This window comes from Pagrus major, chromosome 11, assembly GCF_040436345.1.
Source record: "Pagrus major chromosome 11, Pma_NU_1.0".
Lineage (NCBI taxonomy): Eukaryota > Metazoa > Chordata > Actinopteri > Spariformes > Sparidae > Pagrus > Pagrus major.
Window position 1 is genome coordinate 13,410,149 of NC_133225.1, and position 12,697 is coordinate 13,422,845.

General features: G+C 42.3%; 2 protein-coding genes across 2 annotated transcripts in view; one reads left to right on the forward strand and one right to left on the reverse strand.

Annotated features, from left to right (window-relative positions):
• Positions 1-63: 63 nt before the first annotated feature.
• On the forward strand, positions 64-4,147 carry elovl8b (ELOVL fatty acid elongase 8b). Its single transcript, XM_073476283.1, has 8 exons — positions 64-358; positions 434-491; positions 1,421-1,608; positions 1,760-1,840; positions 2,002-2,058; positions 2,157-2,271; positions 3,175-3,302; positions 3,382-4,147. Exons 2-8 carry the CDS (start codon positions 434-436, stop codon positions 3,544-3,546), a joined length of 792 nt encoding a protein of 263 aa, XP_073332384.1. The 5' UTR covers positions 64-358; the 3' UTR covers positions 3,547-4,147.
• Positions 4,148-5,551: 1,404 nt separating this feature from the next.
• Positions 5,552-12,697, reverse strand: part of glis1b (GLIS family zinc finger 1b) — a 74,655-nt gene continuing 67,509 nt past the window's right edge. Inside the window, exons 8-10 of the mRNA XM_073476433.1 lie at positions 6,770-6,909; positions 5,779-5,934; positions 5,552-5,688 (exon numbers count right to left, since the gene is read on the reverse strand). Coding sequence (XP_073332534.1) covers positions 5,552-5,688; positions 5,779-5,934; positions 6,770-6,909 — 433 coding nt within the window. The remainder of the gene's footprint in view (positions 5,689-5,778; positions 5,935-6,769; positions 6,910-12,697) is intronic.

The following is a 12,697-nucleotide window of genomic DNA, read 5'->3' on the forward strand; positions in this document are numbered from 1 at the left end:
ACAAAAAGTTCTTCAAACCAAAGCGAAGAAAAACAGGAAGTGATCCAAACCTTCTGAGTTACTTCCTCCTCAGGTTGAAGTGTGCTCTCCGTATCTGTAGCTGCTGTGTGCACAGATTGATTTAGTGTCCTGAGCTGTAGTGTAGTCTGCCGCCGCTGCTGCTGTTTGTTTGTGTCGCAACACCGGTCGCTCCCGTCTGTCCTCATTCATTTACCTCAAGGAGGACGACGACCTGATCTGTCCGCAGGGCGTGCTGCTGCTGCTGCCTCTGCCTCTGCTTCTGCTGCATGTTGAACTTCGCTAATAACTGTTTGCCAGCTTGTGTCCAAAGGTTCTCCCGCGTGTTGAAACACCGCCAGTGAGTAGACTTCCGTCTTTGAATGCTCCAGATTTGAGCGTTTGTGACCATAACTTTCTGTATTCCCCCCCCCAGATGGCTTCTCTATGGCAAAGTGTCCTCTCTGTGCACCAGAGGATAGTGGAGAATGGAGGTATGATTAAGATTGTGTTTCCTCTCATAAACAGTTTATGTTGCTTCGGGTTTGCTCTGCTGTTGCATTTGTTTAAGACAGTCTCAGTGTGTAAGACAGGCCTGTACTGTGTGTTCAGTGTGGGGGAGTTGTGACATGCAGATGTGCCTTTACAATGACCGCTTTGTGGCTTGTCACATGCACGACCACCGTGACACTATTCAAATGGCATTATCTTGTTACAGTGGTGGATACATAGGCAAGGAGGAGAAGGAGCAGGGGCCCAGATTTATCAGACAAAAACTGATTTATATAACATTTAATGCTTTATGAATGAGGGTTTGGTTGATAAAACTGCAGACAAACTGTAAAAACCTGACTCTTCCTGTGCCGACTACAACAAAAACTGTCTTTAAGAAAGGGATAAGAGTTTGGGGAAATCATCGCAGCTCTTAAAATGTATAACTCAGATGCTTTAATGCTCAAAAAAACACATCAGTTGTCTTGTACTGTCCTGTGTTTCAGCACTGTGCTCCCCCTCCCTGTGAAACGCTTTGATTTAGCTCCTGTCTCTTTAAGGCCCCCTTCCAATACCCGGTCTCCTCTGATTGGTCAGCTCGCACACGCCTGAGCCAGCGCTGTTTCTCCAGTCGGCTCTGTGATGTTTTCAGCGTCACTTCTGCTGTGAATATTGGCAATAATTATGCAAATGTGTGACATGGTGAAGACGTGTGATGTCACAAAGTCGCAGGATGTTTCAGGAGGGTTTTCTGTGGGAGAGAGGAGCTTCTGTTTGTGTGGACTTTAAACTTACAAGACATTTTACACACACAAGAACCTATAAAACACTGAAGTAAAGAAAAAAAAAAAAAAGGTTGATAATAGGTCCCTTATAACTTATTTTCAAATGATGCCTTCAAGTCCTCGACTCAGAGTTCTGTGTGTTCCAGACAAGAGGACGGACCCGTGGCTGCTGGTCTACTCCCCCGTCCCGGTGGCAGTCATCTTCCTAATCTACCTCGGTGCGGTCTGGGCCGGCCCCCGTCTGATGAAACACAGACAGCCGTTTGACCTCAAAGTCGTTCTCATTGTTTACAACTTCGCCATGGTCGGCCTGTCTTCCTACATGTGCTATGAGGTGTGTTTGTGCTGCTTTTTAACATTAGCACAATGGAAATACTCAGATTTACTTGACGGGTTCGAATATTTAGTTTATGCTGCTGCGTCCTCGTGATTTAAGTAGTTATATTACTTTCATTTGAAGTAACTTTCTGAATATTTACACATAGTTCCTGGTCACATCCTGGCTCTCGAACTACAGCTTAAGATGTCAGCCTGTGGATTACAGCACCAGTCCACTAGCAATGAGGGTAAGTATGTCTCACTTCATACTTTGGTCACTTTTGATGTGTTTGGTTTGTCACAAGCTACATAATTCACCAAATGAAGATCCTACCAGACAGCTGATAGAGCACTTTAAATAATAAAACATACAGTACAGTATGTAAAACACGTGGTTTCCCTCCTCTAGATGGCCAGAGTCTGCTGGTGGTTTTTCTTCTCCAAGGTGATAGAGCTCAGTGATACGGTAAGTATCCATGAAAACATTTGATATTAAAGGATTTGAGGTGTAATAGCGAGAACTCTCAAGTGTACCTGTCTCCTCTTTCCCCCTGTTATGAGCAGTTCTTCTTCATCCTGAGGAAGAAGGACAGTCAGGTGACTTTCCTTCATGTTTACCACCACGCCACCATGATCTTCAACTGGTGGTTGGGAATCAAGTATGTGGCCGGCGGACAGTGTAAGTCAACTGTTTTGGTAACAAGTAGCCTGAGTTTCAAATGGAGCATATTCTATATGTATCTTATTGTTAATAAAAACCCGCCCAGCTGCTTTCACGTACAACTTAGCCCCTTTTAAAAACAATTAAAACATGTATTTGTGATCCTTTTTTTAAAAATGGAACATGGTTTTTGGATTAAGTGCCACCGACAAGTTAGGCAAGTTGGAAGTTATTTAGAGATGCGCTAACACACCGCTGGTTTGGGTCTTTTAAGTTAAAATAACCATAGAATAGTATTTTTTCCACATTCTAGATATCAGTAGTTCAGTTTTGTACCCAGGGGCTCAAGACAGAGGGAGGTGTGTTTATTGTGTGATTGTATGATGATGTTGAAGTTGAAAAAAAAATCAGGACTAGGTTATTCGACAGATGATCAGAAGACAGAAGATGTTTTTAGAAATGTAAATAACAATAGCTTAATGACACTGTTTAATGTGACTGAACTGCTCTGAAACTAAACCCAAATATTGGGAATTAATATCTAGATTTATCTCGGTGTCAGTATATTGTTTTACTGAATGTCTTCCGCCTCACACACGCACATATTATTCAAAGCTGAAACATGTACCAGTTTTGATACGATGGACAAAATTCCACTTTAAAATAAAAAAACCAAAACAAGGTGTTGCTTTCTTGCGTTATGTGAGAATTGTCTTAAAATTAGCGTCCCATATCTGACTGAAATAAAATTTTTAAGGTGACTGTGTCTTATATTAAGTCTAATGAGGTATTTTGAAGTTTTTCAGTGTTTGCAGTGTCCTCAATTCACTCACTATCAATACTTGAATCGTCCGTTCTCTACATCTTTTATTTCCTCATGCCACTCTGATTGTTTTTGCTTGTTCGATCCATATCCTGCAGCCTTCTTCATCGGCCTGCTCAACACCTTCGTCCATATTGTGATGTATTCGTACTACGGCCTGGCTGCCATCGGCCCTCACATGCAGAAGTACCTGTGGTGGAAGAAATACCTGACGTCTCTGCAGCTGGTGAGCGTCTCCTCTCTATAAGAAAAAAACTGAATGTACCTCATGTTTGTGGTCTGAACTTGTTTTGCTGCCTCTCCAGGTGCAGTTCCTGCTGTTCATCCTGTACACAGGCAATAACCTGTTGACAGAGTGTGATTTCCCCAACTCCATGAACCTGTTGGTGTTCGGTTACTGCATCACCCTTATCATCCTCTTCAGTAACTTCTATTATCAGAGCTACCTCAACAAGAAGAAGCAGAAGTGAGACGTCCGCAGTACTCACCAGCGTCCACTAGAGGGAACAACATGCCCACAATCTGCAGGGTTTTCTTATTATCAGCTGCCAGTTAAACAGTCAAACCTAATGAGCACAATTTGAGTATTGTTTTGCATTTGTTTGTATTTTATATAAAGTGTGAAACACATGCCAAAAAAGACATTGTGTGATCATTCAATTATTTATTTCTTAAATTGAGAAATGACAAACATTCAAATGATTGCTGTAAACAAACTGTACATTTTATACATATTATAATAATAACAAAGTAGGTTGGTTTCTCTGCATTATTGCAGAATTAATGAGTTCAAACCCTCCTCCAGAGATAAATCCAAAAAGAAAAGAAAACAACAAAATATGGAAATGCAAACAATTTTTTTTTTCCACTTTTACAACAAACACGGCAAAATGATATATTCTTTTCTACACTTCAGTCTAAAATAGATTGAAAAGATGTAGATCAGAGAGGAAAAACATGAAGAGGAGGGAGAGGGCATTTCATTTCTAGTGTCTGAAATGTATATATTTAGACTGAAAAAGGCGGCATGTGAAAGTTTGATCTGATTAAACTGTGAGTGTCTTAGCACCAGTGTGAGTCAGATTCTTTGTACACGATGAGATCTTGGCCAATAAATGTCATTCTGAGCCTTTAAAAGACAAAAGGACTTCTTCTTCCTTTTAATCATAATTCTTCAGCTACATTATTAAAAAGAAAAGGAGACTTCTTTGTGATTTTACTCGTTTCATTCCTTCATTTAAGATGAGTAAAAATCAGAAGAGCAGGATTCAATAGCGTTTTTTTTTTTTTTTTAAATCATTACAGTATTGAAAGTCTCCCTAACCCAGTGGTTCCCAACCTAGGGTTTGAGGCCCCAACACAGTCACAAGACGACTCTAAAGGGTCACAACACGATTAACGGGCCCTCAGGGTGATTAAGTCATTAAGTTGGAGGACTTCCAAGAGCTAAATTAAAAACAGAATGGTCAAAATAGACGCAGAAGAGGCTGAGATATCTTGACTTTTATGCTACATTCCAGACAACTAGAACGCTAAAGTTTCCCGACCTCCTACTGCGAAAAGTGCAATTGAATGCCACTCAAAGTCGGAATTTGTACTTGCAAACTCGAAATCCATCTGCCCCGACTTCATAATACAAATACAGTATTTGTGTTAGAATAGTGAATGGAATATTTAGATATGTTTCCAAGTTTAACAGAGCCGCTTAATAAAATGCACAGTATAATGGCCTTTGTACCTTGTGTGTCGTTTCCCTGTCCTATTTTTAAAAAAAAATTATTTAAGAAGGCTGTACTGCCGAGGCTTCACTTGTGTGTCCACTTGCCAAAGGCATATCATCTTGTTACGGTCTTTTTGTTTTTTTGGCGCTTTTTTAGGTTTTTCCTCAGAATAGAAAGCTCCCTTCTCTTCCACAGAAGTGTTTTTACAGGCTGAGTATTACAGTACTCCTCTTGACAATGAAACATGAGTTCATGAGTAAAATTGTCTGAAAACACTTCAACAGAATACATAAGCAGAAAAAACCTCAAATTATGTTTTTTTTCCCCAAATCTTTGCTTATTTTGTAATGAATCACTTACAAACAATTTTTGGTTAACTGGTTACAACTGGAAGACATCTGCAACCAGTGATGAGACATCCTTGAAACAGGTTGGGAACCACTGTTTTTACCTACTTGGACTATGAAACAAGTAATTTGTACCATGAGGGTTCAGATAGTGTCAGATAAGCAGCACATCCTAGTCATCTAAGCTGACTGACTCCAGACTTTTTAATGTCCGTCTCATGTTGCCCATTTACCATCCATCTGGCAGCTAAGTAGGTCATAATGAGCTCTAAATGATTGTGATTTGCTATGTGAAAAAAAAGGAAACAGTAAGTAGAGATCCAAGTGTGACAAGGTGGCTGTGGAGAGAGTTGGACTGCTGTGTGGTAAAGTAGGTGTGGTGAAGCGTGTCCTGCTCCAGTGTGCCTCTATGTCTCTGTGTAAATGGAGGACATGTGGCTCAGGCTGCGGTCGAAGCTGCCCACCTGGAAGAAAACGCTCTCCTCTGGGCTGGAGGAGAACTGGCATCCCGCGCCGCCCTGCAAATCCTGGGTCAAGCTGAAGCCTGGAACGGACAAGATAATGTGCAGTTTGTCGTGAAATCAATCATTTTTGATTAGTCTCGCATATAGGCTCTAAGGTAAACTGTCCACACCTGCATTGCCAGTGTTGCTAGTCGACATGTGGAAGCCATTGTGCTGATGGGAAGTGTAGGCGTGAGAATCTCCTGGGACGTGGACGCCACCGACCGTCTGCTCCATCCTGTAGGAGTCTCCAAAATGGAAGCAGCTCTGAAAGCTGCCTTGGTATTCTAGGAAATGAAGGAGGATGCAGGGGAGCAGGGAGGAGGAACAGAGGAGAAAAATAGAAACCAGACTTGATCAACTGCTACCAGCCTGCACGGGTGATTGTCTCCAAGGTCAGTGAGCGTCCGCTCCATCCGGCTGAAACCCGATGTGGATCTCAAATTATGACAATGCTATATTTGTGCTCGTGCTAACTGGGCCAGCCCCATAGTATGTAACATTTGTCCCCATCGTCTCAGTTTGTACTCAGGATCGACCGCAGGAGTCACGATAATGGGAAAGCAGCCTTTCCTGGAGCGCTTTTACGCAACTCCCCGACCGCAGCGTGGTTAGAGAGACGTCCATGTGTGGATCTTTACAGGGAAAACAGTGTTTAAGGCATTAGGAAAAAAGCTCGGGAGTGACAGCTGAGCCTGCCATGTTAGGGTGCTGAGAGACAGCTGAGTACACGAGCCAGCATTTTGTTGGCTAATTCGGCGCAGGAAAAAGGCTTCCGGCATGTGGTTTTCCCCACTCTGTCTCTACGACTCTAATCTCTTTCTGTCCTAAAAATGCTCTGACAGAGCCACAGGGCAGTATGGCTGCTCTAAGAGACAACTTCCTCTCTCTGAGGCCTTTCATGTGGGTCTACGGCTACAGTGAGTTTAAAAAAGTACACGGGTGTTCTTGTGTGTATTTAAGTTATCCGACACTATGAATTCTCTTATAGGAAGTTATACAGAAGTTACACCTGCAACAGGATACATTTCAGAACATTACATTGAAACGCCAATGAACCTTTTCACATTCAAGTTTAAATAGATTTCCTGATTGAGCCAGATGTCTTCGGGTCTGTCCTACCGTCATTAGCAGACTGATGGTGGTGATAGTGAGAGTAGGGCTTGTGCTGATGGTGGCCATGCTGTTTCTCCAGAGAAGGTGGAGGAGGAGGAGGCGTCCCCGTTCCCTTCATCCCCGGGGACAGAAGGGTTCCCGACACTCTGGAGGAGACACAGAAAAGTTGAGTGAACCTCTCGATCAAGTATTCAGACCCCTCTCTAGACAATCTGTGTAATTTCTCAATAAAATGCTTCATGCATTGTGACATCCCAATCAAAGTCGGAGCAACATGCCGGCCAGCTAACCACATGATCCGACAAACCCAGCGGAGCAGTTAGTGATCCTAAACACACAGAAGAAGAAACATTCCAGGCGTGTGGAAACTCGGGCTCCCCACACGTAATCGTCCTCCTACCACATATTATGATCTTAAGTCAACAAACAGCAGAGTGTGCATTCAAGTGAAACCAACCCACCCCCACCCCATCCGCACACACACACACACACACACATGAACACACACTGCCCACCATTGCAGTAACTCTGGGCTTTGTGGCCCAGAGAGAAGAAAGCACAATAGTGTTTACATTCATGACTTTTGAGAAAGAGAAATATTAAGATGACATGTTTGTGACTCTGTGGAGAACAACCGCGTTTTCCACATCAGATTACATTTGTGGATATTGATCATTTATATAAAACATTCAATACAACAGCCTCAAATAAAAAAAAAACGACACTATCTCAAACTCTTCAAATGGAGCGTACTGCCCAGTCACACTGTGCGCTGGGAAAACCACAATCTGGCGATCAAAGAAGTCAAAGCAAATCGTGAAATATTACGATCAAACCACCTGATGGTAATCCCCCCATTTAGTGTCACAGTTAAACCTGTTCACCCTGTAAAACTTGCAGAACGCAATGAGCTCTCTGCAGCTTCAGTGAGTTTGTGCAGAAGCTGTCATCAGCAGCTGAGACCACGTTCTGTATAACATCATATCATCTAACATGAAAAGTATGCTGTTTCTTATTTTTAATTTAGTCTTCACTGTTAAGTCTGCACATCAAGGGATTTCTAAATATTTGGAGGGTTGCATCATGCACTTTAAGGGGAATTCCACCTCAAAATCATCAAAGTTGGGGAAACATTAGCGCAAACCTCCTCAGTTTACATGTCTGTCTCGGGCTGAATACTTTGAGCGCCTGAGTCACTTTTCCATTATCATGACACAAGTCTGACCTGAGTCACCTTAAAGGACTAGTTTGAAATTTTTTCAGGATGACTCCTATTTGATTTCTTGCAGAGAGAAAAGTGAGACCACTCTCACGATCAGCGTGAAGCTAGAGCCAGGACATTGTTAGCTTAGCTTAGCACAAAGACTGGAAGCAGGGGAAAACAGCTAGCCTCGTTCTGTCAGAGGATAACAAAAGTCTGCCTACTGTCACCTCTAATTGCATCCTCAAGGAAGTTGTGATCGCATCAACAACAATCGCGACACAAAATCATCTCCATTAATTCTGCATTTACCAACAAAGATTACTGCTAAAGACCAAGCTAGGCAAATCTCTGATGTTCTGCATGAAAACAGAAGTAAACTGTCTCAAACCTACAGCAACACATGGACAACAGACTAATCACCATGACAGATCCAGAGTTATTGCAAGTGCTGAAAAAATATGCATGCAAATAAAAAATCACTACTATTTTTCCAATTTTCTCTTGCTCACACAATTTCATTGCAAAAAAATCTCACAAAAACAGCCAGAGAAATCCTGGAGGGACTATCTAATGCTCTTTAATCAGTGTTGTTTATTCACTCTATACAAAAGAGGTACGTATTTAACAAGATATTATGTGTTTACTGGTGAGCTGTAGAGGAGCCAGTAGGTGTATTTGGTAGCTGTTTCCCCGTTTTCAGTCTTCATGCTAAGTGAGACATATCTAATGTGCTTCTTGTTCCGCCCTCATACGATCACTTTAATAAATTCAACCAGGAGCAGTGAGAGCCACGTCTGGTATTTATTCAGCCACTTAAATGTTAAATGTGAAAGTTAACAAGAAACTCAAAATGACCACCGACTTAACGACTTCATGTTGTACACTTGACATTAACTTAATGAAACAGCAATCTGGTCCAAATCCAGACTGATAGCCAACAGACCTGCAGAGCTTTTTTAAAATATTCAACAGCTACTTAGTACCCTCTCATGAGTGCATATCAGGAATGCCAACACATAAACTGCTGCTGTGTTACTATGTGCTGCTGTGCCGTGGAAGCATATGGTTTGCACTAAGCGCTATATGAACGTGATGACAGAGTGTTGCTGGAGGCAGCCGAGCCCTCAGATGACTGCTCGCTGCTGGCCTGGCTGGAGCCGACTGTATGACCTGCTGCTGCCTGCGTGTGGGGACGTCCCACCCAGCACTCAGTAGCTGGCCTGGCAGTGGCTTTGTGCAGGTCAGAGGGGGGCTGATGAAGGGAGATGGTAAACGAAGCTGTGAAGAAGTTCCTGCCAGTGCTGAATTTATTTTACATTTCATTTAGCTGAGGGACATAGCTTCAGTGCTCGCAGTGTGTCTGCCTTTATTAATAGAGATCATCATAAAACTGTGAATAAAAAATATATTTTGGCGTACTCTTTTTACTGACTCCATAAGAGAACTTATGTTTTGTCTCCTGTGTGTCTTCTTTCTGTTTGTCTGCCTCATAAACGTATAAATGGATCCCTTGACAGTTTAAAAATATGATGTATGAGTATTTCAGTGGTCATGTGATTCTGGGATTTCCATTACACTACCCACCAGTAACTAAGTACATTTTACACATTTTTATGGTTATATTCTACTACATTTCAGAGGGAAACATTAACCTTTTTATTACATTAAGTTATTTGAAAGCTCATAAAATGTGATGTATTCTTAAAAGGTGTCATTTGTAGGAAATGACCAGAATTTTAAGGCAGCTCCTAAACTACAGGGGGCAGCAACACCGCTTTTTTAGTAAAACTGCTGTGGCCCAGATCTGGCCCACAACAGACACATTTATCCGGCCCACATACCAAGTGTCATCATTCCACGCACTACGAGGGCCAGATAAAAGAATTAGTGAATTAATGAAAATTGTATTTCATAAACATAAACAAAACAAAACAAAACAAGATAAACTAGTTCAACAAATAAGCGGAATAAAATGAAAAGCATGTTCCAAAGTATGTTCCATTAACAAGCACCAACATGCCAGAAAAGAAGTAGGAGGAAGTATGCACTTATTTAATCCTACTCCTTCACCACAACTCAGTAATTTATCAGTTTACTTCCTGAATGTGTCTGGTACAATTTTGCTATCTGGGTACTCACTGTACTGGACCTGCTACTCTTTGCTGTAGCTATGTTTGGCTGTAGGGACTACCTGTCTTTAGCAGGGTGAGGCATTACTTGGCAGAGGACGAAAACGGCCTGTAGAGCTGCAATATTTTCACATCTAAGTCGTGAATTGAGGATGTATTTTGATCAAACTATGTTGTGTTTGAATAAAGTGTGTTTTACGATGCATTAAGCTCGTCTTAGTACGGTAAAAGAGAGCAACTTGAATTCAGAAAGTGTAAGGTTGCATTTTTTTTATTTAGTGAGGAAAATAGGTGTAAAAATATAACCGTGGGGGCTATCAGACTATTGCCTCTTGTGGTACAAAGTGGTACTATGAGACAGGATGGGCTGGGGCTAGCTAGTTAGCGTGCTAACTTCAGTAGATATCTCTGCAACACAATACAGCATAATTGACATTTGACATAACTTCAACACTTATGACTCATTCTGTTGATGATATTACTTTATTTTTTGAATGTTTTAAAATAAATGGCCGCACTTTACACATTGCACCTTTAAAGACTAAACTACCCGAAGTTACATAAAGTAGTAAAATCATCTGCACTTCAACTAGCTACAGTACATCAATACTAATATTTCAATCATGTAATATAACACAGAGAGGGGCCATTTTTTCTGATAATAGGTTTAATTACTCAAGTAAAAGTGTGAACACAGAGCTTTTACTTGTAAATGGGTATTTTTATCGTGTGGTATTGCTGGTATGCCAAAGATCTTAATACTTCCTATGTCACTGCTCCTGTTCTGCAGGATTAGCTACTTGATACAACAGATTTAGGTGATAAGATTGATGCCAGCTGGTTGGGAAATTATTCTAAATAGGAGGTTTTTCACTCTGCATGCTTTTTTCCTCATCATCATGTTCATATGGGTATCAAATGTAAGTGTTTAACTGTAAATGGACTGCACTTGACCTCCATGTGTACCTCTACAAAGTTGAGGAAGCTTGTGATGCACCTTGTGTTAGTCCAACTCTGGAGAAGCTAGCTGTTAGCGAGCCTGGCTAATCCATGGGTTGGCACGGGCCCAGTGCGTGGCCATGTGTTCCTGCAGAGAGCAGCATTCCCCCAGGAGCTGCTGTCAGCACAAACTCAGGAAACAGTTATACTGTTCATATTTTTACAAGCTGCCTCTATGTGCAGCTAAAGTGAATCATAAGCTAATCACTGCCAGCTGCCCCCGGCCCTGCTCTCGCTGGTCTCTAGCTTGCTGGCTACTCAGGCTCGAGGTATGAGGGGAATCTTTCATATGCAGCATTAATCTCTCTCCTGATATTCATCTTCACTGACCATCCTGCTTTTTCCAGCCAGCCCACCCACTCCTGTCCCACTGCAGTGAGAGAGTGGTTTGACCGGTGACCCGTTGATTCCTGAAGGTAGAGTTGGGGGGGATTTTAAGGTGAGGCTATCAGATTGATGGACTCAATATAAGAAATATTAGGAAGGTTGAGGAGGTTGGGGAGAGTGTGGACAGATAGCTAAAATACCCTTGTGTGCTGTCTACTATGGCATGTGACCTCGGCTGCTTGAAGATGGTGTCGGGAGGAGATGTTAATACGGAACATTTTTACAGTGATGAGCTAGATGTTTTATGAGACCTCACTCTTTGCTCGGTGACTTTGACTTGAGTGGCTCAGTGACTTTTTCTGTGAGTAATAAGGGCAAGTTGATGTCATTGTGGGAATGGAATTTGTTTATGACTAAACTCTGATCTCAGTAATGCTTCAACAGAAAGATGAAAAGGACTTCCAACCTGAACAGGACCCTGAAGTCCAGACAGGATGGCTTGTATTCAGGCATGTGTGCTTGCACATCAACTACAACTATGATCCAGAAACATTACTCCCAAGTTGATGTACTCTTGTTGTGTTAAAGAGAAGCTGCCCTTGGACTCCTGCCTCTTTGTACTGAGGCATGATGGGAGAGAAAGAAGATTCATGAGCAGTCCTGCTCTGCTCCTCGTTCGTCTTCCTTCACCTGTAGCTAACTGTCCCACCAGGGAGCGAGGATCAGACCCTGTCCTCCACAGACCCTTCGTTCTCAACAAACACCCTCCACCTCCCCTCTCATCTCCCCCTTTTGTAGCCGAGTATTAAGCCCCTCTGATGGATGACAGGGGCTGCTTTGGCGCAGACTGGTGGGAACACTTCTGGTTCTGGTTAGCAAGCTAATGCAGTGCTTGAGAGACAGACTACAGTATCCAGGCTAAAGCTAAGCTAAAGCTAAGCCAGCCCTGCAGGCCCCAGTGTGAAGAGCGCAGCCAGGGCTCGGGAGAGATAACTGCCCTAAACACACAGGATTCGTCCTTAATCACCATCCGTCTTGGAGGAATATTGACAGTAAATCATGTGAATCTTTTCTGTGCGTTAACCGTTTGTGTAGACGGGCTAATTGAAGGTTTAACATTTTACAACCGAGCACCACAAAATGAGTGACTGACCACACGCTGCCATGAGCGACTACCTCAAAAATGTTTTTGTTTGGGCTGCGAGATTGACACTCATTTTCTGGATCATTTGTACAATGATAATGGCTGGAAGACAGACAGTGTCGAGTTACGAG